This window comes from Salvelinus namaycush, chromosome 19 (genome assembly GCF_016432855.1).
Source record: "Salvelinus namaycush isolate Seneca chromosome 19, SaNama_1.0, whole genome shotgun sequence".
NCBI lineage: Eukaryota > Metazoa > Chordata > Actinopteri > Salmoniformes > Salmonidae > Salvelinus > Salvelinus namaycush.
Window position 1 is genome coordinate 22,730,547 of NC_052325.1, and position 26,963 is coordinate 22,757,509.

The 26,963-nt window shown below is 44.5% G+C and overlaps 2 protein-coding genes across 2 annotated transcripts in view; one reads left to right on the plus strand and one right to left on the minus strand.

Annotated features, from left to right (window-relative positions):
- Positions 1-5,155, minus strand: part of LOC120063937 (inactive phospholipase C-like protein 1) — a 101,913-nt gene extending 96,758 nt beyond the window's left edge. Inside the window, exon 1 of the mRNA XM_039014247.1 lies at positions 4,979-5,155. Coding sequence (XP_038870175.1) covers positions 4,979-5,155 — 177 coding nt within the window. The remainder of the gene's footprint in view (positions 1-4,978) is intronic.
- A 16,728-nt stretch (positions 5,156-21,883) lies between these two features.
- LOC120064228 (raftlin-2-like) overlaps positions 21,884-26,963 on the plus strand; it is a 38,749-nt gene continuing 33,669 nt past the window's right edge. Inside the window, exon 1 of the mRNA XM_039014659.1 lies at positions 21,884-22,022. Within this exon, the coding sequence (XP_038870587.1) occupies positions 21,884-22,022 (139 nt within the window). The remainder of the gene's footprint in view (positions 22,023-26,963) is intronic.

Genomic DNA, 26,963 nt, shown 5'->3' on the forward strand with positions numbered 1-26,963 from the left:
TTGTTGGCGACCCCTCCCACCCTCTACACCCTCAGTTGGAGAGGCTTCCCTCTGGCCGGCGTTTCAGAATGCCCATGGACAAGAAGAACGTTTTCAAACATTCATTTGTTCCTTGTGCTGTTGGACTACTAAATGCAAAGTAAATTGTATCAGTATATGTACTGATCTATCCAGTGCAGTTGGGACAGCGGCCGGTTGTGAGTGAATGTATTGATGTCCTCTATGTTGTTAGTGGATGCAACATGATGGACTGACTGGTTTAAATGGGATGTGAGAATGTATGTGTGTGTGATCATTTTAATTTCAGCTGATGCCAAAGAAAAATGTCCATCCTGGATGGAAAATAAAGTTTTATTTTATTCTAGGTAAAATCCCTATGGGTAAAATGGATGTGATGGAGGGATGAAATAAAGAGTAATAATGTAGAGGAATCTCCCATTGCTGCACTGATATCACACATGTTCCAACTCTGGGGACATAAACCTTCAAGAAAATCACTATGAGACATCGTCACCCAAGTGAGCCTGAATTTCAGGGTCTGGCCCATGGACTTTAATGGGTATTAGTGGAATGGCAGACAGAGACACAGGGTGACCAGTGTAACTTTCTGGTCTGGGCATCTAATGCCTGATCGTGTGACTGAATGACTTGTGTTGTTCTTTTGATCATTTACAGTGAGACAATGACAAGGAAATGACTCAAAAAAATAAGACGCAGGACCTCTGGGCCGACCACTTCCTATGTACAGACTTGACAAGCAGAGGCTGTAGATGCATCAATCAGTGTTGTTCAGAGCCAGAGGGGAAGTTCAGACATGGGCACCGCCAACCTCGTCCTTCCCTTCATTTCGGAGGGGTGGGTCTCCATCGGTTTCCCTAAACAACAAAGTCCTGTTGATTAGCCAGGTTCCTATCAGGGTTCCTCTGTCTGGGCATCTTTGGTTGAGGAGGACACAGTTACTCACACATGGGACCTAATATGAGCACTGCCATCATGAGGCTGGGCCAAGTCACAAGCCCCCTGTCTAATTAATCTCTTTCTCCCTCTGTCTCCATCCCTGTCCTTCCTCTGTGCCCCTCTGCATTCATCCCTCTCTTCCATCCCTCTCCCAACTCCATCCTTCCCTCCTAGTCTCTCCCTCTGCCTCTCTCCCCCTCCCTCTGTTCCCTTCCCTCCGTGTCTGTCACTGACATCCCTCTATCTTTGCATCACCCGTGACACTTCCTGCTACTAGGACAGAGAGAGGGCTCAGTTAACACAATCACCACATCAGAGCCTCTCAGCTGGGAGTACACACACACACACACACACACACACACACACACACACACACACACGAGTATGGAGCCTACATAGAAGTCCTCTAAGGGTGGACATCTATTTAAAGTCCTCCTCCAGTCTCCTTTTCACCTCATTTAACATCTGATTTATTTAACAAAAGGCACATCTCAATAGGTGGTCCCGGTATGACATAACATGGCACAAGTGAGGGGTGGTGGGAGGGGGTCTTTCCCCTTCTGTTCTCTATTGCTCCTCAAGCTAGGGGGGAGGCCGATGACGTCACACCATCAGACCAACTCCTTGAAGTAAAAAAAAAAAAAACACTATCTTGCTCCACACATACGTTTTGACCCTTCAGTTTGTGTCTTTTACCTTATTTATACTATCGCTGGAGGACGTCTTTAACAGTGATCTATCAACAACATGATCCTCCTCTGGTAAAGTCAACTGACATCATATCACCGCTAGCGACCGTGGAAAGCTATGATGTCACCCTAGACTGGCTTGTAGCTGCTGGTCAGTTGTCAACCACAGGGTCAACCACAGGGTCAACCACAGCAGAGAGGAAGAGGCAAAGCAAGACGGCTGACTCCGCCCCAAAATATGTCCGCGTGAAAATAAAGTGTGAAGCAGAGGAAGCTGATTTTTGTTTGTTCACATGCGCATCTGCCCGCTCTTATTCGGCTAGAATGTTCCCGACTTCACAAACTTTTACTTCCATTGTTATAGCGAAGACTCTAGGTATCTTGTCAGTATATACTGTAGACCATATTTGACCACAGTCCATCCTGGATGCAGACACGAACTGAGCTCATAGATAGAGGGCAGGATCATTCTTCATTGGATGCTCTGAATTGTTATTGTTTTATAAACAGGTTATCTAAGTTGATAACAACTATTCAAACGTTGTTGATGATCAGATATTGGAATTTAAATCTGTGCTGGTGAGAGCTTCTTTTGGAAGACAACTTCTGTGAGGGTGTGTTTTTGGCATATTCAGGTGAATCATAATTCCATTATGAAATGTAGATGAAGTGAGCATAATGGTACAGGTTAGGCACAGGTTTGGCATGTGAATACACATGTGTGATGGGCTGTGTGGGCCTGAATTGAGATCACTCGGCGCGTGGAATGTGCGCTGTTGTCAGGAGTAGGTGCGGGCGGGAGTCACAGGTTGTTCACTCAATGTGTAGCCTACATTCTTTGGCGAATTCATTGCAGAAAAAATGCAGTGCGTAACAGTTAAAATCAAAACGATACCACGAGTGGCACCTGCTGTAGCCTACAGTAATATACAAACGAACAGACCAAAAGGCTGACATTTCAGTTTCAGAACACCATTATAGCCTAACCATGGCGCCCTGCAAGTTTCTCTCCTCGAAAATGAGAAACAGTTCTTATAATTCCTCAATAAGATTGTCATCCACACAGAAAAATGGCAAGTGTTGATTTTTCAGTGTAACATTTCTAGTGTTGATTCAGGAGTTAAATTCACTCTGCATGAGTGTAAATTAACCCCCAGTTAATTTGATGTTTTTGATGTTAAAAATCTCTGTTTTACTTTGGAGAGTAAAACAGTCCCATCAAAACCGTGCCCATCCTTATCATATTTCCCAGCATGCTCTATTGTATAATTCTTTTTAAATTGTTTTTAATATCTGTTTTTGCATGTACATTGATTGATTGATTAATCTTATGCTACACAAGGATAAATATAATAATTATTTTTGCATCCGTTACTGAAATTGTTGTTCCAGTTCAATTGGTTTAGGTAATCTTCTTACAAACTTTCCTAACCCTGACAGTCATTCTGAATGCTGGTTGCTGGTGAACAAAAATGTAAACTGTTGGATATCCTAACTCTGAATTCCAAAAGAAATTATACATAACTTTGCAAGCCATCTTAATGTGACTTGCAGGCCTGATGTGGCCTGTAAACCATGAGTTCCTTAACACCACTGTGCTAAGATTAAACTAGGCCATCAAAGTAAGGCCTAATGATAGAAATAGTCATAGAGCATACATCTAGGTACTCACTTGGTGAAAGCCACAGGTCTTTTAAATTAAAGAATTCAATAAAAATGTCTCCGTAAATAACAAATACAGTCATGGGTGGTAACCACAACTCACTCAAAAAGAAAAGACACCCTGGTAAATATGCAAATTAGGCTTTAAACCATACAGTGTTATAAAAATAGATATAAAGATAACACTACAGGTGTTCATTTCATACACTGAGAAAGTGTAAAAGTGTCAGCCCTAAGCAAAGTTAGTCCAGTTTACTCTAAATCATGTTTTACACTGTAGGTATTGCGTATTCATCTACAGTAGGGCTATGCAAACACCAGTGATGGAAAAAGTACTCAATTGTCATGCTTGAGTAAAAGTAAAGATACCTTAATAGAAAATGACTTAAGTTAAAGTCACCCAGCAAACTACAACTTGAGTAAAAGTCTATAAGTATTTGGTTTTAAATATACTTAAGTATCAAAAGTAAATGGAATTGCTCAAAGGGTCTTAAGTATCAAAAGTAGAAATATAAACCATTTCAAATTCCTTATATTAAGCATTTTTAAATTGCCGGATAGCCAGAGGCACACTCCAACACTCAGACACCATTTACAAACGAAGTAGGTGTTTAGTGAGTCCTTCAGATCAGAGGCAGTAGGGAGGACCAGGGATGTTCTCTTGATAAGTATGAGAATTGGACCATTTTCCTGTCAAAATGTAACAAGTATTTTGGGTGTCAGGGAAAATGTATGGAGTAAAAAGTATATTATTTTCTTGAGGAATGTAGTTTAGTAAAAGTTGACAAAAATATAAATAGTAAAGTAAAGTACAGATATCCCAAAAAACTACTTAAGTAGTACTTTAAAGTATTTTTACACCACTGGCAAACACCACAGTTAAGTTAATTTGAACACTTTAAAAGTTGAATGGGGAACACTGCAACAGAGTTAAATCTTTAACAATCTCCAAAGTGTTATTTTATCACCAGTTCAGTGGGACTCATATGTTCACTGAAAATACACTTTCAGAGTTAAATGTACACAACTGATTTCGCTGTGCAGTGTGAGGGATTAATATGTCTGAGACCCAAATTGAGACCGTCTCTGAAGAGTATTGGCATTTGTCTGGTGCTTGTTCATGTTCGCACACTAATGTAATCACAACCCACTGTAGCCTATCCTACTTCTATTCATTACTGACCGTCCTTTATCCGGCGGCTCCATGTCTAGTGTCTGTTGCAGAGACATTTTAAGTGGATGAATACACATTCTGAACAGTGCAATGGAAAGCTCCAGTGCTATTAGCCCAGTGGTTCCCAACCAGGAGTAATATAACCCCTGGGGGTACGTGGCCAATCCACAGGGGATACTTGAGAAGACTCATGAGACCATAGGCCTACTGGTAAAATGCACGAGGGGATACTTCAGGGGTACTCCAGGCAGAACAAAATTCAGTTGGTGTACAGTAACCAAAATAGGTGGGGAACTACTGCATTAGCCGATGTCTTTTTTATTTGAGGCCTGGCTATTTGATTTTATGCGGGTGAACTAAGGTAAACAAATGGCTCAGGTAAAAGCAGGTGATTGTGTAAAACAGATCTGTTAACCTAAATCGTTCAGATATAACTTGCCAGTGTTATCATTACATGTAGCCTCAACCATCCCTTTAAGTAACTAATCTATCTTACCTTGATGATGCTGCTCCTGCGTGGGGCTGCCCTCACTGCCTCCAGGACGATGGTATCGTTGTCCTGGCTGGGGAGGATGACTCCGCTCCGCCTTCCCGTCCTGGACGCTCTCGGCGGGATGATCTCCGGAGCTCCATCGTCGCACAGTCCGTCCCCATAGCGCTCTTGCTCCGACATCTTCTCAGCGGTTACAGGCTATAGGAAATCACTAAATTCGACGTATTGCCTCGGAGTGATTTTGCGTTGGTCTTTGGTTGTTTATGGGTGCCATTTATTTACATATAAGTGCACGGGTAGGCTATGGAGGGGTCTGCTGCGCCTTTCCAAAAATATGAACCACGGAACTGGACTCCAGCGCACATCTGGCGACGGCTGTTCCGTTACACCATTAGAGCCGCTCCGGTCCGGCAGTTGGGTAGGCCTAGGTAATTACTTCAATCACGCCCAAAGTCCATCACATCCAGTCTCATGTTCGCTCTCCAGTCTCCACAAAGTCGACCTGACTTGTATACTGTCAGGGCTAGAATCAGAGGATTGGGGAACACCCACCACAGACACTTGAAAATCTGCCCTATTGTGAAATCAAAACACCACTGACACGCACCGACTTGAATGCAAATTGGTTTTAAAAAAGGGTTTACCCGAAAACACTATTCCCGGGGGATGTGTTTTTCACGCAACAAGTCCCAACCTCACAGATTGGCAGCAGTCTTGCATACTTCCAACGATGCTACCTCACACTCAATGATAGATTAACATTCGGAAGAAGAAACTTCGCATACAAATCCTTAAAACAACACACGTATTTAGGTGTAGTCTTCCAGGGTAGCCTAACCTTCCTGCTCAAAGAAGCCAACTCAGTCTACCTTACCATCCAACAGTTACCAAAGTGCAAGGCAGTCAACTTTACGCGGTGATATGTTGTTATGGGGAGAACAAGATTTATCTCCCATAGGTCCGTACATTGGTTAAACTCTCAAACTACGCTGAGCTGCTAATCACTTTAGTCGAGTCTGCAACAGATTTTGACGAGAAGGACGAACGAACACAACTGACAGCTACGCCGCCTCTAGTCCTCCCCACCTCTCTCTGGCGTTGCTCCTCCCACTTATTCTATAAATCATAATTGACGCGCCAAGCAACCAATACACATGGGTATTTGGCACTCGTAGCTCCAAAACGCACGCAGTTGACAAAACAATGCTGGATGGGTGGAGTCAGATGTAGCTGGCTCTGGAATGCCTCATTTTGGAAGCGTACCACATGTTCTCGTCGCGAGGAGAGGGCTAGGGACAGCGGACCCCAAGGAAAGGCAGGAGGGACTCACTAGAGAGGGACACATCCAGGGCTGGCGCCAGAACGAATCCCTTGCATTTGATTTCCATTCCAATGGGTGCAAAGGTTTTTTCCAGGGGCTCCTGCCCCCCTGGTCACTAAGGGTCCGACCCCCCAAAAAAGGAACTCAGTTGGGTCTTAACTAACTATTGAGAGTAAGAATAGTAGGATACAGCAGGTGCAATTTCGAAATGTGGTTGTGCATCAGCAGATTTCCTCTTGTTATGTCAGTCACTGACGGTCACTTAATCAGCCATTTCAGCTAACTATTTTTAGATTGGTACTTAGTCTAGACAGCAATCTAAACTTGTAACAATCATGGACAAATACCAACCAGGCACACAGGGCACGTGCCCAGGGGCCCTGACCTCCAGGGGGCCCCCATTGATTTGTTAGTCATTCTCACTCAGATATTATATTAACATATATATTAACATGGCATAAGTCAATGGGGGCCCCCTAGACTTGCAGGAAATTAACTTTAAAACTGAAAAACTTGCTAAGGGCTCCAAAAAGGCTAGAACAGGCCCTGAGCTGACCATAGGCAGCAGGTGAGTTTCAAGTTTGGGTAAGCTCACAATTTATGCTAGCATTTCTACCGATCTGAGTGCAAGTTGTCATTATTTTCATAGCCAATGCGCATTTTCATGGAACAGTTTCATTTTAATAATAACGTTTTTGTTTCTTAAAATCAATGTCACCTGCTTAATCATAAAAAAAGCTGAATAAAAATAATACAAATCTAAACATTTAAATTCAACTAATGGAGAACACCAGCCTCTGCCATATGGACACATTGATACACTGTGATCCATTGGCGGCTAAAGAAATGAGAGCATAGAACTCAGAGATAGCTTATAGGCCAAAGTAGCAGTAGGCCTTTAACTTCCGTCTCAACTAAGTAAAATATATAAGCCTAAAGCCAACCATTAAAAATAGAAAATACAAGACAAAACTGCACATTTTAGAGTGGCCTTTTATTGTCCCCAGCCCAAGGTGCACCTGTGTAATGATCATGCTGTTTAATTAGCTTCTTGATATGCCACATCTGTCAGGTGGATGGATTATCTTGGCAAAGGACAAAATGCTCACTAACAGGGATGTAAACAAATGTGTGCATAAACATTTGAGAGAAATAAACTTTTTGTGAGTATGGAACATTTCTGGGATCTTTAATTTCAGCTCATAAATCAGAAACAAACACTTTACATGTTGCATTTATTTTTTTGTTCAGTATATATAGGCTACAGTCATTTAGGCATATTTGTACTCTTTGTATTTTAAAAGGAGAGTTATGATTGAACTGAGCACCTTCATAGATTGAAGAAGTATACGCCTATCAATTGGTCTCTCCTATTGACTTGAGCAAAAGTTAATGTGTCCCTTTCGTTGAGGTGGAATAGTTTGCAGGTAGGTGTGAGTTCGTTAAAAGCTCACTTGCCTCTCGTTCTTTATTGCAGGTGTTCGCAACAACAAATTCTAGCCAGGAGTTGAGATGTGGCACGTGGGCGCGCTATGGCATGTATGATAGGCCGATCGGGTAATTAGCGCTCGAGTCCTTGCAACTCGCTGCTGATATCCACGCTGATATCCATGGCTTTTTGACTCAAATCCATTCATTGAAGGGAAAATATGGACTATTTTCCATAAGTCTATCATCTCTCCTTACGGGTCAAACCAATATACACAAGATATTGCACATGTTTTTCGGTGTGAAAAACCAAATAGCACTTCAATTAATATATATTCTTATAATATGTTACCTTAATCCCATTCATTTTACATTGTCTATATTACAGGTCCCTAAGACACCGATGACACCATGAAGTTAGAGAGATTGAATTGCTTCAGAGGGCACTGAGAGAAGTCCAACTGACATTCAACTCTCTGTATAGCCTAGCCATGGTGAAACTGGTGCCTTCATGTTATGTGTCATGCTGGTGTTAAAGAAGAGAGAGAGATGAGTATTCTGGAGGCTCGGTGCTGTGTGTGTGTGTGTGTGTGTGTGTGTGTGTGTGTGTGTGTGTGTGTGTGTGGTGTGTGTGTGTGTGTGCGTGTGTGTGTGTGTGTGTGTGTGTGTGTGTGTGTGTGTGTGTGTGTGTGTGTGTGTGTGTGCTAGTGGCGTGTGTATTAGTGGCGTGTGTATGTGTGTGTGTGTGTGTGTGCTAGTGGCGTGTGTATTAGTGGCGTGTGTATGTGTGTGTGTGTATATTAGTGGTGTGTGTGCGTGTATATTAGTGGTGTGCGTGTGTGTGTGTGGATGGCCAGCCTGAGCCTGTGAATTGGTCTGCTGTCTCCCTCCTCAGGCCTTGAAAAAGACTTGTTGATGCCAAGCAGGGGCGCAACTTTGGTTTTAGAGGTGGGGGGGCATCATCATTATTATAAAAATGTATCCAGTCGGATAAACACTCCAAACAGCCTACCTGCCCTCTCGGAGGCGTCCGCATGGTCCTAAAGCACACCGTTGCCTCGTTTAGTATCACATTCCAATGATAAAACTGGGGGGGAACAAAAATACAATTTCAGAATGTGGGGTCATGTCCCCTGTCCCCAGTGAAAGTTGCGCCCCTGGTGCCAAGGAACAGTTCACCCTGAACACACTCTGCCCCATGACTGACGACACACACGCGCACACACACCACTTAAATACAGACGCACACACACACACACCACTAATATACGCGCGCGCACGCACACACACCACTAATATACACACACGCACACACCACTAATATACACACACACACACACACACACCACTAATATACACACACACACACACACACACCACTTAAATACACACACACACACCACTTAAATACACACACGCACACAAACACACGCTAATATACACACACACACCACTTAAATACACACACACACACAAACACACGCTAATATACACACACACACCACTAATATACACTTGCATGTGTCTCACTCCAACACAGATGTGCACACTGTTCTAGACAGACATAAACACTTTATAACTGAAACACACAGGCCTGGATTTGAATAGATACAGTCACATATTGTATACACACTCATTTATTCATACTCTTAACTTCTCTGTAGTAGACTATGGCTGCATCCCAAATGATACCCTGTTATCTATGTAGTACACTCCTTTTGGCTAGGGCCAAGGCCCTTTGTTCTAATCAGACAATTCTGTTAGAGCCACATTTTGGAAACGTTTATTTCACATTCTCTTGTTACCATTAGTAATTTTGGAGGACTGAGAACGTTCAACGGAGAGTTTTGGCAAAGACAGCCAACAAAAAAATATTCTCTTCTGGGTGGCCAGTCCTGGTGTTTTCCATCACTGTCACTGCTAGGGCAAATTCCAGAGTTGGATATTCAATATCCACGTGCCAATTCAAAATGCTTTATACAAACATGTTAAACAAATATTATATTTCAGTGCTGTATATTTATAAATGCTGAACAACACGTACACACACTTTTTGTAACTTGATAACTTCTGAATATTAGTTATTGAGATGATTGTGAATGTTTTATTGGATTTTAAAAAACATATTTTTTTAACTCAAAGCCATTTGGTATAGTCACCACATGAAAGGAAAACAAACACACATGATTGTGTGCTTTGTGTATATTTGAAAGCTCCTCAGTGGCGCTTTGATGACATGTGAGTAATCTATGGATGTAAAGTAAAGAGTGAGATGCAAACCTATTGATAGACAGATCCTACCGGGGTTGAAGAGGATCAGCAGTTTGAAGGATTGTTACTGTAAACCCAGATTATTCAGATTATCCAGGTTATTAATCACAATTGAAAGAGTTTCGTTCTGCTACCTGATTCTATTTAGGCATTAGCAGATGCTGGTTCAAAACAGGATAAATCTTTCAATGTCAGGAGGACAGTAAAAAAAAAAGCTCTAAAAATGGACCTCTCCTTCACCCCTATTGCATTTCTGTGTGTGTGTGTGCGTGCACACACTCGTATGTGTGTATGTGCTAGTGTACATCAGTGCGTGTGCATGTATGTGCGTGAGACAGGGCAGGTGTGTGAGTGAGTGTGTGTATCTGTGTGCATGGCTGTATTGTAGTGTCTTGGGGAGTTTCTGGCTGTACAGCAGGTGTTGAGATGTGTAAGGTCATTGGCTCCATAGCAAGCAGAGGCTATAACTGATGACTGCTGTTTCTCTACTTGCTGCCTTATATCTCTATCATCTTGTTATATCTCTCCCATAGCTCTTTCCATCCTCCTCCTCCTACTCTCTGATTGTAATAGGGAGTGGAGGAAGGCAGCAGATGCGATGTCCCTCTGTTATTCCACATCCCTCTGTTATTCACTCCATCTCCCTCTCGTCTCTTTCGCTCTCTATCTCTCTGACTCATTCTGTGCTAGGGCATGAAGACCGGTAGACTCACACCTGCTCTCCAAACCACTCACTATACTCTAATGCAGTCTGCATGTAGTACAGAATGTGTTTCTCCCACCAAACCTACGTTTTCCCCCCATTCATTCTTAACCACAGATATACATTATTTTTAGGCCTAATGTGGCCTATATTCTGGAGGATTAATGTTTTGTTCCTCTGCAACAAGATCTCACGTTCTCACTTCAGTATTCCACGTTTGTTGGGGGGTGGGTCCTTAACCCCATCCCAAACCTTAAGGTTTGGGATAGGGTTAAGGTTTGGGATGGGGTTAAGGTTTGGGATGGGGTTAGAGAGCACAACACTGGGATACTGACATTTTTATTGATAGAATCACATAGAAGTTTAATTTGGAACATGGACTTGTGATCAACCGCCATAGTGTTAAATACACTGAGTATACCAAACATTAGGAACACCTTCCTAAAATTGAGATGTGCAACCCCCCCCCCCCCCCCCCCCCCCCCCCGAAAAGCATTCCAGATGCTGGCCTATGTTGACTCCAATGCTTCCAACAGTTGTGTCAAGTTGGCTGGATTTTATTTTTGGTAGTCGACCATTCTTGATACACACGGGAAACAGTTCAGCGTGAAAAACCCAGCAGTTCTTGACACAAACCGGTGCGCCTGGCACCTACTACCATACCCCGTTCAAAGGCACTTCAATCTTTTGTCTTGCCCATTCACCCTCTGAATGGCACACATACACAATCCATGTCTCAATTGTCTCAAGGCTTAAAAATACTTATTTAACTTGTCTCCTCCCCTTCATCTACACTGCTTGAAGTGGATTTACAAGTTAAATCAATAAGGTATCATAGCTTTCCCCTGGATTCACCTGGTCAGTCTATGTCATGGAAAGAGCAGGTGTTCTTAATGTTTTGTACACTCAGTGTACGTCAATTGCATCCATGACTACTTCCTCAAGCTGTGAGATATAACATTGTCGGACACTAGGTGGCAACATAATCCAACTAATCAAACCAGTAACCCATGTTTCCCTTGAACGACAACAACATGGTTTCCCTCTGTCACACTTACACGTGCACACACCCCGACACACTTGCATGTCCTTCTGTCACACTCAAACACACACACACACACACACAAACACCATATTAACACACAGACACAACATTACAAATCAAATCAAATTTTATTTGTCACATGCTTCGTAGACAGCAGGTTCAGACTAATGCTTTCACACACGCACGCACACACAATCAAACACCATATTAAAACACAGACTCAACATTATAAATCAAATACATTTTTATTTGTTAAATGCGTACTTACTGGTCCTTTTCCAACAATGCAAAGTTAAAGATACAAAAATAAAAATAGAAATAGTTCCATGAGGAATAAATACACAGTGAATAACGAGTACCAGTACCGAGTCGATGAGCAGGGGTACGAGGTAATAACATGGCTATATACAGGGAGTACCAGTACTGAGTCGATGTGCAGGGGTACGAGGTAATAACATGGCTATATACAGGGAGTACCAGTACTGAGTGGATGAGCAGGGGTACGAGGTAATAACATGGCTATATACAGGGAGTACCAGTACTGAGTCGATGTGCAGGGGTACGAGGTAATAACATGGCTATATACAGGGAGTACCAGTACTGAGTGGATGAGCAGGGGTACGAGGTAATAACATGGCTATATACAGGGAGTACCAGTACTGAGTCGATGTGCAGGGGTACGAGGTAATAACATGGCTATATACAGGGAGTACCAGTACTGAGTGGATGAGCAGGGGTACGAGGTAATAACATGGCTATATACAGGGAGTACCAGTACTGAGTCGATGTGCAGGGGTACGAGGTAATAACATGGCTATATACAGGGAGTACCAGTACCGAGTCGATGAGCAGGGGTACGAGGTAATAACATGGCTATATACAGGGAGTACCAGTACCGAGTCGATGAGCAGGGGTACGAGGTAATAACATGGCTATATACAGGGAGTACCAGTACCGAGTCGATGAGCAGGGGTACGAGGTAATAACATGGCTATATACAGGGAGTACCAGTACCGAGTCGATGAGCAGGGGTACGAGGTAATAACATGGCTATATACAGGGAGTACCAGTACCGAGTCGATGAGCAGGGGTACGAGGTAATAACATGGCTATATACAGGGAGTACCAGTACCGAGTCGATGAGCAGGGGTGTGAGGTAATAACATGGCTATATACAGGGAGTACCAGTACCGAGTCGATGAGCAGGGGTACGAGGTAATAACATGGCTATATACAGGGAGTACCAGTACCGAGTCGATGAGCAGGGGTACGAGGTAATAACATGGCTATATACAGGGAGTACCAGTACTGAGTCGATGTGCAGGAGTACGAGGTAATTTAGGTAGCTATGTAGATATAGGTAGGGGTAAAGTGACTAGGCAACAGGATAGATAATAGACAGTAGCAGCAGTATACTGTAGGTAGGGGTAAAGTGACTAGACAACAGCATAGATAATAGACAGTAGCAGCAGTACTGTATACTGTAGGTAGGGGTAAAGTGACTGGACAACAGGATAGATAATAGACAGTAGCAGCAGCGTACTGTATGTGGTGAGTGTGAAAGTGTGTGTGTGTGTGTGTGTGTGTGTGAGTGTGTTGCATCTGTATGCATGTGTGTGCATGTTATGTGTGTGTCGGCGTATGTAGTGTGTGTGTGTGTGTGTGTGTGTGTGTGTGTGTGTGTGAGGTGTCAGTATGCATGTGTGTGTGTGTGTGTGTGTGTGTGTGTGTGTGTGTTGGGTGTCAGTGTAAGTATGTGTGAGTGTGTGGGTAGACTACAGTGTGTTTGCATAGAGTCAGTGAAAGAGAGTTAGTACAAAAAGGGGTCAATGCAGGTAGTCTGGGTAGCCGTTTGATTAGCTATTCAGCAGTCTTGTTTAGCAGTCTTATGGCTTGGTGGTGGAAGCTGTTTAGGGTCCTGTTGGTTCTAGACTTGGTGCATTCAGTATGTTACGGGCCCAGAGTTGTCCCTGACCACAAAACCTATGGAGCCTATAACTAGGGCCCATAGTTTTCTTTGAGTTTTAGGTCATATGGTCAGGGACAACTCTGATTAGGTCATATGGTCAGGGACAACTCTGATAGGTAATACGGTCAGGGACAACTCTGATAGGTCATATGGTATGGTGTGTGTGAAAGAGAACACACATTTGGAGCAGAGGAGTTTATTTTCACTCAGCTATGTGCATACGATGTATGCCAGCGACCAGCACTTCAGCCTGGCAGGGGAAGAGAGGAACGTATTGTTTAGGTCCTTGGTGTTTAATGTACTGATGTATACAGTGTTTAAAGAAGGCCCTGGCTTCCTTCTTACTGTCCTCGGCTCTGGCCTGGCCTGTGTGACTCTAGAATCACAGTGGTTTCCTGTCTGAAAGTCCCAGTCTGATTCCCATAAAGGCTCTGGTCAAAAGTAATGCACTACATAGGGAGTAGGATGCTATTTGGGATGCACCTCCAGCCTTTCAGCCTTTCAGCCTTTCAGCCTTCCAGCCTTTCAGCCTTTCAGCCTTCCAGCCTTCCAGCCTTTCAGCCTTCCAGCCTTCCAGCCTTTCAGCCTTTCAGCCTTTCAGCCTTCCAGCCTTTCAGCCTTTCAGCCTTTCTCCACTGAGGTTCTTTTTTTAACATTCCTCCAGACCACAAAGACATGTAGCATGTGGTGTCCAAATCATTTGACTGAGACATAAATGAAAATGACTACTGGCTAGCCGGGGTGACGGTCTGCTTCTGTCCAAGTATCGGTGTTGTCATCTGGCTGTTACAAAACCAGACTGGCACCCCGGTTGGGGAATCAATGGCTACTGTTCTCTGGACAAATACAGTATAGTCTCCTGTGATAGCCTTGATTGAATACAGTAAGTACATAAGAGCTACAATTTCCAACTGTACTGTATATAGTTCTGTCCATGACTGTTTTAACTCTGTTGTAACAGTGTAGTAGAGACCATTGGATACTGTGTAGATTAGCAGCCAGTTTCCTGGCTCGTCTTCTTCTTCTTCATTGTTCTGGTCGGTCCAGCTCAGTGTCTTTTTAGCCGTCTTTCTCACAGTTTCCTGATGTTCTGGTCGGTCCAGTTCAGTGTCTGGTTAGCCATCTTTCTGACAGTTTCCTGTTGTTCTTGTCGGTCCAGCTCAGTGTCTGGTTAGCCGTCTTTCTGACAGTCTCCTGTTGTTCTGGTCAGTCCAGTTCAGTGTCTTTTTAGCCATCTTTCTCACAGTTCCCGGTTGTTCTGGTCGGTCATGCTCAGTGTCTGGTTAGCCGTCTTTCTGACAGTTTCCTGTCGTTCTGGTCGGTCATACTCAGTGTCTGTTTAGCCGTCTTTCTGACAGTTTCCTGTTGTTCTTGTCGGTCCAGCTCAGTGTCTGGTTAGCCGTCTTTCTGACAGTCTCCTGTTGTTCTGGTCAGTCCAGTTCAGTGTCTTTTTAGCCATCTTTCTCACAGTTCCCGGTTGTTCTGGTCGGTCATGCTCAGTGTCTGGTTAGCCGTCTTTCTGACAGTTTCCTGTCGTTCTGGTCGGTCATACTCAGTGTCTGGTTAGCCGTCTTTCTGACAGTTTCCTGTCGTTCTGGTCAGTCCAGCTCAGTGTCTGGTTAGCTGTCTTTCTGACAGTTTCCTGTCGTTCTGGTCGGTCCAGCTCAGTGTCTGGTTAGCCGTCTTTCTGACAGTTTCCTGTCGTTCTGGTCGGTCATACTCAGTGTCTGGTTAGCCGTCTTTCTGACAGTTTCCTGTCGTTCTGGTCGGTCCAGCTCAGTGTCTGGTTAGCCGTCTTTCTGACAGTTTCCTGTCGTTCTGGTCGGTCCAGCTCAGTGTCTGGTTAGCCGTCTTTCTGACAGTTTCTTGTCGTTCTGGTCGGTCCAGTTCAGTGTCTGGTTAGCCGTCTTTCTGACAGTTTCCTGTCGTAATGGTCGGTCCAGCTCAGTGTCTGGTTAGCCGTCTTTCTGACAGTTTCCTGTCGTTCTGGTCGGTCCAGCTCAGTGTCTGGTTAGCCGTCTTTCTGACAGTTTCCTGTCGTTCTGGTCGGTCATGCTCAGTGTCTGGTTAGCCGTTTTTCTGACAGTTTCTTGTCGTTCTGGTCGGTCCAGTTCAGTGTCTGGTTAGCCGTCTTTCTGACAGTTTCCTGTCGTTCTGGTCGGTCCAGCTCAGTGTCTGGTTAGCTGTCTTTCTGACAGTTTCCTGTCGTTCTGGTCGGTCCAGCTTAGTGTCTGGTTAGCCGTCTTTCTGACAGTTTCCTGATGTTCTGGTCGGTCCAGTTCAGTGTCTGGTTAGCCATCTTTCTGACAGTTTCCTGTCGTTCTGGTCGGTCCAGTTCAGTGTCTGGTTAGCCGTCTTTCTGACAGTTTCCTGTCGTTCTGGTCGGTCATACTCAGTGTCTGGTTAGCCGTCTTTCTGACAGTTTCCTGTCGTTCTGGTCGGTCCAGCTCAGTGTCTGGTTAGCCGTCTTTCTGACAGTTTCCTGTCGTTCTGGTCGGTCCAGCTCAGTGTCTGGTTAGCCGTCTTTCTGACAGTTTCCTGTCGTTCTGGTCGGTCCAGCTCAGTGTCTGGTTAGCCGTCTTTCTGACAGTTTCTTGTCGTTCTGGTCGGTCCAGTTCAGTGTCTGGTTAGCCGTCTTTCTGACAGTTTCCTGTCGTAATGGTCGGTCCAGCTCAGTGTCTGGTTAGCCGTCTTTCTGACAGTTTCCTGTCGTTCTGGTCAGTCCAGCTCAGTGTCTGGTTAGCCGTCTTTCTGACAGTTTCCTGTCGTTCTGGTCGGTCATGCTCAGTGTCTGGTTAGCCGTTTTTCTGACAGTTTCTTGTCGTTCTGGTCGGTCCAGTTCAGTGTCTGGTTAGCCGTCTTTCTGACAGTTTCCTGTCGTTCTGGTCGGTCCAGCTCAGTGTCTGGTTAGCTGTCTTTCTGACAGTTTCCTGTCGTTCTGGTCGGTCCAGCTCAGTGTCTGGTTAGCCGTCTTTCTGACAGTTTCCTGATGTTCTGGTCGGTCCAGTTCAGTGTCTGGTTAGCCATCTTTCTGACAGTTTCCTGTCGTTCTGGTCGGTCCAGTTCAGTGTCTGGTTAGCCGTCTTTCTGACAGTTTCCTGTTGTTCTGGTCGGTCATCCTCAGTGTCTGGTTAGACATCTTTCCGACAGTTTCCAGACAAAGGGATATACATTTTCTGTTCAAGAATTTGTGTCATTTTTTCTTAGCTTTCCTCCTCTTATTACCTCCGTTTGGCAACATCCTTTCTTTCTTTCGTTCCATCTGTTAATTCTGACAAAGTGCTTGTAGAAGGATAATAACCTTCCGCTCCATCAAGAAGGTCTCTGTGACATGCTTTCATGTTTTCATTGTTGAGAGTCAAGTGAAAGCAAAGTCTTACCAAGAGCTCCCAATATACTAGAAAACAATAACCATATGCACCTTCTTAATCAATGTTTCCATTTTTTGTGCCTATGACTGCAATGAAATCAGAAGACATACAGATTCACCAGGTCTATGTTATGATATTACAGGACAAAAGTCATTACTTTCCTGGAGGCTCCTTCTAACGAGGCAGATGTTGTAATCAGGAGTGCATTGATTTGGATCAGAGTATGATCAGTGTGAACCAGTCAACATCATGTCCAAGATGGCTTAGCAGTCAGACATCTTTGTCTTTGTCATGTCTGGGTTTTTTTTCTAAAGTATTTCTATTTACCTCCGAACTGGATTACCTCAATTGAAGCTAGCTAGCTAACTAGCTACCAGCTATCAGCTATCAGTCGGCTAACCTTTAACTCGGAAAGCTCTCGCCAGTTCGTACAACGTGTTTCAAACCAGAGCATACCGGACCTATTTTTCTCTCCATATCCCCGGATTCCTACCGCAAACTCTGAACCCTTTCATCTGGATCATCAAATCAAATGTATTTATAAAGCCCTTCTTACATCAGCTGATATCTCAAAGTGCTGTACAGAAACCCAGCCTAAAACCCCAACAGCAAGCAATGCAGGTGTAGAAGCACGGTGGCTAGGAAAAACTCCCTAGAAAGGCCCAAATCTAGGAAGAAACCTAGAGAGGAACCAGGCTATGAGGGGTGGCCAGTCCTCTTCTGGCTGTGCCGGGTGGAGATTATAACAGAACATGGCCAAGATGTTCAAATGTTCATAAATTACCAGCATGGTCAAATAATAATAATCACAGTAGTTGTCGAGGGTGCAACACGTCAGCACCTCAGTAGTAAATGTCAGTTTGCTTTTCATAGCCGATCATTAAGAGTATCTCTACCGCTCCTGCTGTCTCTAGAGAGTTGAAAACAGCAGGTCTGGGACAGGTAGCATGTCCGGTGAACAGGTCAGGGTTCCATAGCCGCAGGCAGAACAGTTGAAACTGGAGCAGCAGCACGGCCAGGTGGACTGGGGACAGCAAGGAGTCATCATGCCAGGTAGTCCTGAGGCATCGTCCTAGGGCTCAGGTCCTCCGAGAGAGAGAAAGAAAGAGAGAAAGAGAGAATTAGAGAGAGCATACTTAAATTCACACAGGACACCGGATAAGACAGGAGAAGTACTCCAGATATAACAGACTGACCCTAGCCCCCCGACACATAAACTACTGCAGCATAATACTGGAGGCTGAGACAAGAGGGGTCAGGAGACACTGTGGCCCCATCCGATGATACCCCCGGACAGGGCCATCATGGCAGCTAGCTAACCGCAACCCGGGTTGACCACTCCTGGCTAACGTTCCTGTCCCGGAGCAAGCACCAACTAGCCTGGGTCTCCCGGCTAGGGCTCCTGGGCTACTCCTGAAGCCCACTCCTCGGCTACAATATCCGGAACCCTTCTACTGCCGGTACGGGGCACGGAACCCCGCCGATCCTTCACGACTGGAATACCGTCATAATCTGCCCGAGGATTCCAACAGGCCCCTCAGGCGCGACGTCCCCTGAAGGCCCATTCTGCTAACCGCAGCCTGCTAGCTATCTAGAGCATATTGGACTGTTAGCTGATCCACCGGCCAGTTTCTTGGACCACTATACCCATTTTGCCAATTGGACTTGGACCCCTCTGCTACTTGGAACCCTACTAATTCCACGACTGGTCTATCGACGTCACCGCACGAGGAGGAAAAAACAGACTTTTCCCCCATCGCGACGTACCTCTAAGGCCCTTATGCTAGCTTGCTAGCCCCTGCTAGCAAATCGGAGGGCCTGTTGTCCGGACCTCTGGCAGTCTCTATGGGGGGTGCCACAGGGTTCAATTCTCAGGCCGACTCTCTTCTCTGTATACATCAATGATGTCGCTCTCGCTGCTGGTGATTCTTTAATCCACCTCTACGCAGATGACACCATTCTGTATACCTCTGGCCCTTCGTTGGACACTGTGTTAACTAACCTCCAGATGAGCTTCAATGCCATACAACTCTCCTTCCTAGGCCTCCAACTGCTCTTAAATGCAAGTAAAACTAAATGCATGCTCTTCAACCGATCGCTGCCCGCACCTGCCTGCCCGTCCAGCATCACTACTCTGGACGGTTCTGACTTAGAATATGTGGACAACTACAAATACCTAGGTGTCTGGTTAGACTGTAAACTCTCCTTCCGGACTCACATTAAACATCTCCAATCCAAAATTAAATCTAGAATCGGCTTCCTATTTCGCAACAAAGCATCCTTCACTCATGCTGCCAAACATACCCTCGTAAAACTGACCATCCTACCGATCCTCGACTTCGGCGGTCATTTACAAAATAGCCTCCAACCCTCTACTCAACAAATTTGATGCAGTCTATCACAGTGCCATCCGTTTTGTCACCAAAGCCCCATATAATACCCACCACTGCGACCTGTATGAACTCGTTGGCTGGCCCTCGCTTCATACTCGTCGCCAAACCCACTGGCTCCAGGTTATCTACAAGTCTCTGCTAGGTAAAGCCCCACCTTATCTCAGCTCACTGGTCACCATAGCAACACCCACCCGTAGCATGCGCTCCAGCAGGTATATCTCACTGGTCACCCCCAAAGCCAATTCTTCCTTTGGCCGCCTCTCCTTCCAGTTCTCTGCTGCCAATGACTGGAACGAACTGCAAAAATCTCTGAAGCTGGAGACTCTTACCTCCCTCACTAGCTTTAAGCACCAGCTGTCAGAGCAGCTCACAGATCACTGCACCTGTACATAGCTCATCTGTAAATAGCCCATCCATCTACCTCATTCCCATACTGTATTTATTTATCTTGCTCCTTTGCACCCCAGTATCTCAACTTGCACATTCATGTTCTTCACATCCTACCATTCCAGTGTTTAATTGCTATATTGTAATTGCTTTGACACCATGGCCTTACCTCTCTTATCCTACCTCATTTGCACATGCTGTATATAGATTTTTCTACTGTATTATTGGTTGTATGTTTATTCCATGTGTAACTCTGTGTTGTTGTATGTGTCGAACTGCTTTGCTTTATCTTGGCCAGGTCGCAGTTGTAAATGAGAACTTGTTCTCAACTAGCCTACCTGGCTAAATAAAGGTGAAATAAACCTGGTGCTGGTGCCTTACCCCATAAGGACCTACAGCTGTTATAGTGGCTCGCTCTCAGCTGCTTCAATGATCCCAGTTACCATTCAACAATCAGACGTGTGTTGACTGCTTGTCTCACCACCACACACACACACCCACCCACACAGACTTAATTTGAGTCAATTTGGTTCAAATCCATATTACTGATTGTGACTAGTTCCCATGTCTAGTGATAGGGATATTACGTAATAGAATTTATTAATCTAAGGGAAATCATTTTCCATTGGTAAAACGCCCACCACTCTCAATAACCTCTCGCTCAGAGCTTTTCATTGGAGTCATAATGGTCCTCCAATTCATTGTTGACAAGTAGTGAAAAGCTGGATCGATAGACTGACTGTCAACTATACAGATGGACCATGATCTTCCTTGAACTAGGAAGATCATGGTCCATCTGTATAGTTGATCATGTTCCATCTGTATAGTTGATCATGGTCCATCTGTATAGTTGATCACGGTCCATCTGTATAGTTGATCATGGTCCATCTGTATAGTTGATCATGGTCCATCTGTATAGTTGATCACGGTCCAACAGTGTCATAATGAAAATGACTGGCCAGGTGAAATAAAGGATTTGGTGTATAAATCTTTGAGCAGGTGAAGTCATGCCTTGGTCACAAGTTTCATTCACTTTCTTTGAACTTTAGTGAACTCCAGTGGCTTTGAATCATAGCAATGCACTCAAAAGTATCTACTGGCGTTGTAAATGTATATGAGTATTGCCTCATTACATAAAACAACTTCATTGAGAACCTGCAAAGGTTTTTCTATACAGATTACAGAGCCCAACATCACTAGGCTTCACTGGGAAAAAACTGGTTGAATCAACGTTGTTTCCACGTCCTTTTCAACCCCAAAATTAAATGTGATGATGTTGATTTGCAGAAAGTCATCAAAGTAAGGGTGTTTCGTCTTGTTCTCAACCAACTGTTAACCTAAACCCCATGTCATAGTGAATTTATGTTAGTTGACAACTCAACCAAATTGAGCCTAAATCAAAAATAGACGTTGAACTGACGTCTGTGCCCAGTGTGCTACATCTATAGTCTACAGAAATATTTATATTTAGTAAATAAACCAAGCAACCATTAAAATACAGGCCATATCATGCTGCACAAATCACCTCCTCGCCTTCGGTCCTCCCATGTTTTGCCCCTCCTGCGAGCAGCCACGCTGTGGCTTTCATGAATCACTCACACATTTATTATTCGGCTTTACTAAAATCACTCTCGTTTTTTAAAGTGAATGATACGAATAATATAATTTGATAGGCGGAAAGAAAACTAAAAGTGGATTTGTTGCCATTAAGTCGACGTTAGCAACAAAGTAGGCGCTCGCGCGCAGTGGTGGAGGAGTTCTCAATTATTGTAACTTTTTCTGGGTTTTTTCTCCAAAGAACGAGAGGTGCGTTGAAAAATAACTATTTACAGAAAAATATAAAATTGCATATTTTTTTATTTTATTGTGCGTTCTTTGGTTGCCTATGACAGTGATTATCCGGGGCAACCCACCTGGGATGGAGCAATCCGGTGAACTTTATAGCAATAGCAATGCTCTGTTTGTAGGCTAACCGTCTTCGTGCCCGGTTAGTGTGAGCTGGATATCCCGCCACGGCACTATGGGCTGCGGGTTGAGGAAACTGGAAGAGCCAGAGGACAGTAGCCCCGGGAAGATATACTCCACTCTGAAGAGACCGCAAGTGGAGACCATAACAGACACCGTTTACGAGTATGTGCTACTGGACTTCAGTTTGGAAGGTATGCGTTAGGATATCATCTCACATTCATTGATAAAACAAAACGGGCTACTCTGGATTTATTCTAAACCATGTTTCTTTAGCTATTGACTCTGCTACACTAACTGAATGCAAGAAAACAAAGAAAAACATGAATTACTATTTTCTTATGAAATAACCTGGGCTACTTCAAAGTCTTGTCCCCATTTTTACAATGTATGGCTTTTGGTTTTCAAACATTGTCTTGCAAATGGAAGATTTGTTCTTCAAATACAAGCGTCTTTCTTTGGGCTGATCCTAACGGACTACATGTGCCCTGGCTACTCTGTTCTCTTAGCAACCGCTGTCATTGTATTATCCAGAGAAATAGGTCAGGAATTTTTTGTTGCGTGCGTGCGCGCATCCATGTGGGATGAACGATACAGTACCTACTACTGCAGACACCTGCCACCACATTAGAATATGATTTATGATCATCTGGAACTGCCACAACAGCCTTCGTCAGACAGAATATTTTTTTGTGTGTAATCCCGACATGACTAGTTTTGGAAACTCAGGTTGGTTGATGTTGTGCCCATGGTGGCCTAATTGGAAGGGAAATTATGATTAAGTATAGCCATGTTAACAGTGGCTGGTGTCCTTTTGAATTGAGTGTTGGTTTATAAAGTGTCTGGTAGAATCGAAACAATGGTGTTGAGATCAAATAATGGTCATCAATGCCATCCTAATACAGGGTTGAGTCTTTTTGCCCTATCTCTACACATCTGATTCAAATCATCTAAGCTTGATGATGAGTTGGTCAGCTGTGTAGAGCTAGGACACAAACCCAAAACGTTCACCCCAGGACCAAGTTTGGGAAACCCTGCTTTAATACAAATGACATATTGGTCTCTGTAGACTGGGACTCCCTGGGGAGCCACCACTCTCTTGCTCACTGTGGTACCTCTGTGTCATCATGGATATGAGCTTTAGATGTGATTAGATAGGTCTGCATGGGTTATTGGGTTTGGGCTGACACAGTAAAGAGTGGCATGGCGCCCAGCCCAGGGGTGAGGATTAAAACCTACTAGTTGATAGAGTTCATACAGTCACTCTTATTCTACAGCACAGACCATTTAGTATCTGGACATAGCCTGAATTCATTTGAGTATATTCTCAACAAGCGTGTGTGTGTGTTTGTTTAAAACTGCCTTTTTTGGGAGATCAGCAGAAAGTCATGGGTTTCCTCCAGACCAGCCAAATATTACCAAGGCCAGTTAAACTGGATTTAGGAGTCTCCGTCTGTGTAGGCTGGTTGTGACTTCCATACCAACCGAAACCTGGTAAAGAAGAAAACATGGCCTCATATACCTTATTGAAATACTGTACTACTTATTTTAAATATCAAGTGATATGTCTAGTACTACTATGTACATAATAAGACTGTGGTACAGGTTGTCAAGTTCAACCCTAAATACCGTGAGTATGGTATTGAAATTAGGAGCAGTGACTGGAGACAGAGAGAAGCTGTATAATAGATGTCCTGGAGGTCTTTGTTGGAGCATACATAACCCTGAACGTGACTGAGCTCCATTCCCGAGTGCAGAGCACCTGGCCTGCAGATGTCTCCGAGGCAAAGCAAAAAGCACATCACAAGAATACCTCTCTCTCTCTGCTACGTCAGAGTGCCTCGTCTCTGGCTCTAGGCCTGTGTAGAATAGATAGACATCCACACACTGTTGAATAACAGGAACACTCCAAAAAATGTCTGGAAATGCAACAAAAATATGTTTTTAATGTGATGCTCATTGGTCAAGAATAAAAAGGACTGCTGTGCCTACTGCTTTTCATGCCTTTATGCATTGCGTGTCTGGCTGTGTCAGAGTTATCTTTATTCTATGTGGGGGATCTTAGCCACATTTGATGCTTGCTGTTGATATTGTATTTTTCCCAAGCCAAGTGTATCCCATGACCTCCAGTACCAGGCCAAGTGACTCCCATGACCTCCAGTACCAGGCCAAGTGACTCCCATGACCTCCAGTACCAGGCCAAGTGACTCCCATGACCTCCAGTACCAGGCCAAGTGACTCCCATGACCTCCAGTACCAGGCCAAGTGACTCCCATGACCTCCAGTACCAGGCCAAGTGACTCCCATGACCTCCAGTACCAGGCCAAGTGACTCCCATGACCTCCAGTACCAGGCCAAGTGTCTCCCACGACCTCCAGTACCAGGCCCAGTGTCTCCCATGACCTCCAGTACCAGGCCAAGTGACTCCCATGACCTCCAGTACCAGGCCACGTGACTCCCATGACCTCCAGTACCAGGCCAAGTGACTCCCATGACCTCCAGTACCAGGCCAAGTGACTCCCATGACCTCCAGTACCAGGCCAAGTGACTCCCATGACCTCCAGTACCAGGACATTCCACTAGATAGATAGCTAGACAGGCTGACTGATTACCATGCTCTCTGCTGCAGAGCCTCTGAGAAAGATGTTTCAGTGTGAGGCAGAGCTAAACAGATTATTAAGGATTAGAACTAATGTCCTTAATCACCCACCTATGATCTGTTTCATTGTTGTTCTGGGCTTTAGGCCAAACCAGTGGGCTTTAGCTTTAGTATTAACATTAACACTCGACCTGCCTGATGATTGGGGATTAGTTAGAACCCATAACACGTTCCCTCTCCTCTCCCTCGGTTCTCCTTGAAATAAAGAAACATTTCTGACACACACACAATTGCAAGTAAACAACATCACAGTCAAGCATGCATGCAAACGCACAAAAAAACTCAATCAGATGGCCAATTTGCTGACATAAAAACACGCTCATCACATTCCAACAGACTGAACAAATATCATATATTTACAGACATTCACACACAAAACACACTCTCACTCAAAACGCACACAAACACCTTAGACTGAGATAACAGATAATAAGACCCTGGCAAGTCCAGATCACAGTGAAATCTCTAGATGAGTGAGTGGCCAGGGAAGCAGAGAAAGGGAAGCTTTTGGCGCCGACAGAGATGGTCGCTTCGCGTTCTTAGGAAACTATGCAGTATTTTGTTTTTTTATGTATTATTTCTTACATTGTTAGCCCAGAAAATCTTAAGTCTTATTACATACTGCCGGGATTAACTATTGGATATAAGAGCAACGTCAACTTACCAACATTACAACCAGGAATACGACTTTCCCGAAGCGGATCCTCTGTTCGGACCACCACCCAGGACAATGGGATCGGATCCCAGTAGGCGACCCAAAACAACAACGCCACAGAAGGGGCAGACGAAGCGGTCTTCTGGTCAGGCTCCCTAGACGGGCACATTGCTCACCGCTCCCGAGTATACTACTCGCCAATGTCCAGTCTCTTGAAACAAAGGTAGACGAAATTCGAGCAAGGGTTGCCTTCCAGAGAGACATCAGAGATTGTAACATTCTCTGTTTCACGGAAACATGGCTCACTCAGGATATGTTATCAGAGTCGGTACAGCCACCCGGTTTCTTCACGCAGCGCGCTGACAGAAACAGACATCTCTCTGGTAAGAAGTAGAAGTATGCCTTATGATTAATGAGTCATGGTGTGATCATAACAACATACAGGATCTCAAGTCCTTTTGTTCACCTGACCTAGAATTCCTTACAATCAAATGCCGACCACATTATCTACCAAGAGAATTCTCTTCGATTATAATCACAGCCGTGTATATTCCCCCCCAAGCAGACACCTCGACGGCCCTGAAAGAACTTCATTGGACTCTATTTAAACTGGAAACCATATATCCCGAAGCTGCATTTATTGTAGCTGGGGATTTTAACAAAGCTAATCTGAACATGGCTCCCTAAATTTTATCAGCATATCGAATGAACGACCTGGGCTGGCAGCATTCTGGATCATTGCTACTCTAACTTCCGCGACTCATACAAAGCCCTCCCTCGCCCTCCTTTCGGCAAATCTGACCACGACTCCATTTTGTTGCTCCCAGCCTATAGACATAAATTAAAACAGGAAACGCCTGTGCTCAGGTCTGTTCAACGCTGGTCCGAACAATCGGATTCCACGCTTCAAGATTGCTCCGATCACGTGGACTGGGATATGTTCCGGATAGCCTCAGACAACAACATTGATGTATACGCTGATTCGGTGAGTGAGTTTATTAGCAGGTGATGTTGTACACACGGTGACTATTAAAACCTTCCCAAACCAGAAACCGTGGATTGATGGCAGCATTCACGCAAAACTGAAAGCGCGAACCACTGCTTTTAATCATGGCAAGGTGACCGGAAACATGACCGGATACAAACAATGTAGCTATTCCCTCCACAAGGCAATCAAACAAGCTAAGCGTCAGTATAGAGACAAAGTAGAGTCACAATTCAACAGCTCAGACAGGAGATGTATGTGGCAGGGTCTACAGTCAATCACGGATTACAAAAAGAAAACCAGCTCCGTCGCGCACCCCGACGTCTTGCTCCCAGACAAATTAAACAACTTCTTTGCTCGCTTTGAGGACAATACAGGGCCACTGACACGGCCCGCAACCAAAACCTGCGGGCTCTCCTTCACTGCGGCCAATGTGAGTAAAACATTGAAACGTGTTAACCCTCGCAGGGCTGCCGGCCCAGACGGCATCCCTAGCCGCGTCCTCAGAGCATGCTCAGACCTATTCAATCAATCCTTATCCCAGTCTGCTGTTCCCACATGCTTCAAGAGGGCCACCATTGTTCCTGTTCCCAAGAAAGCTAAGTTAACTGAGCTAATTGACTATCGCCCCGTAGCACTCACTTCCGTCATCATTAAGTGCTTTGAGAGACTAGTCAAGGATCATATCACCTCCACCCTACCTGACACCCTAGACCCATTCCAATTTGCTTACTGCCCCAATAGGTCCACAGACGACGCAATCGCAATCACACTGCACACTGCCCTAACCCATCTAGACAAGAGGAATGCCTATGTAAGAATGCTGTTCATCGATT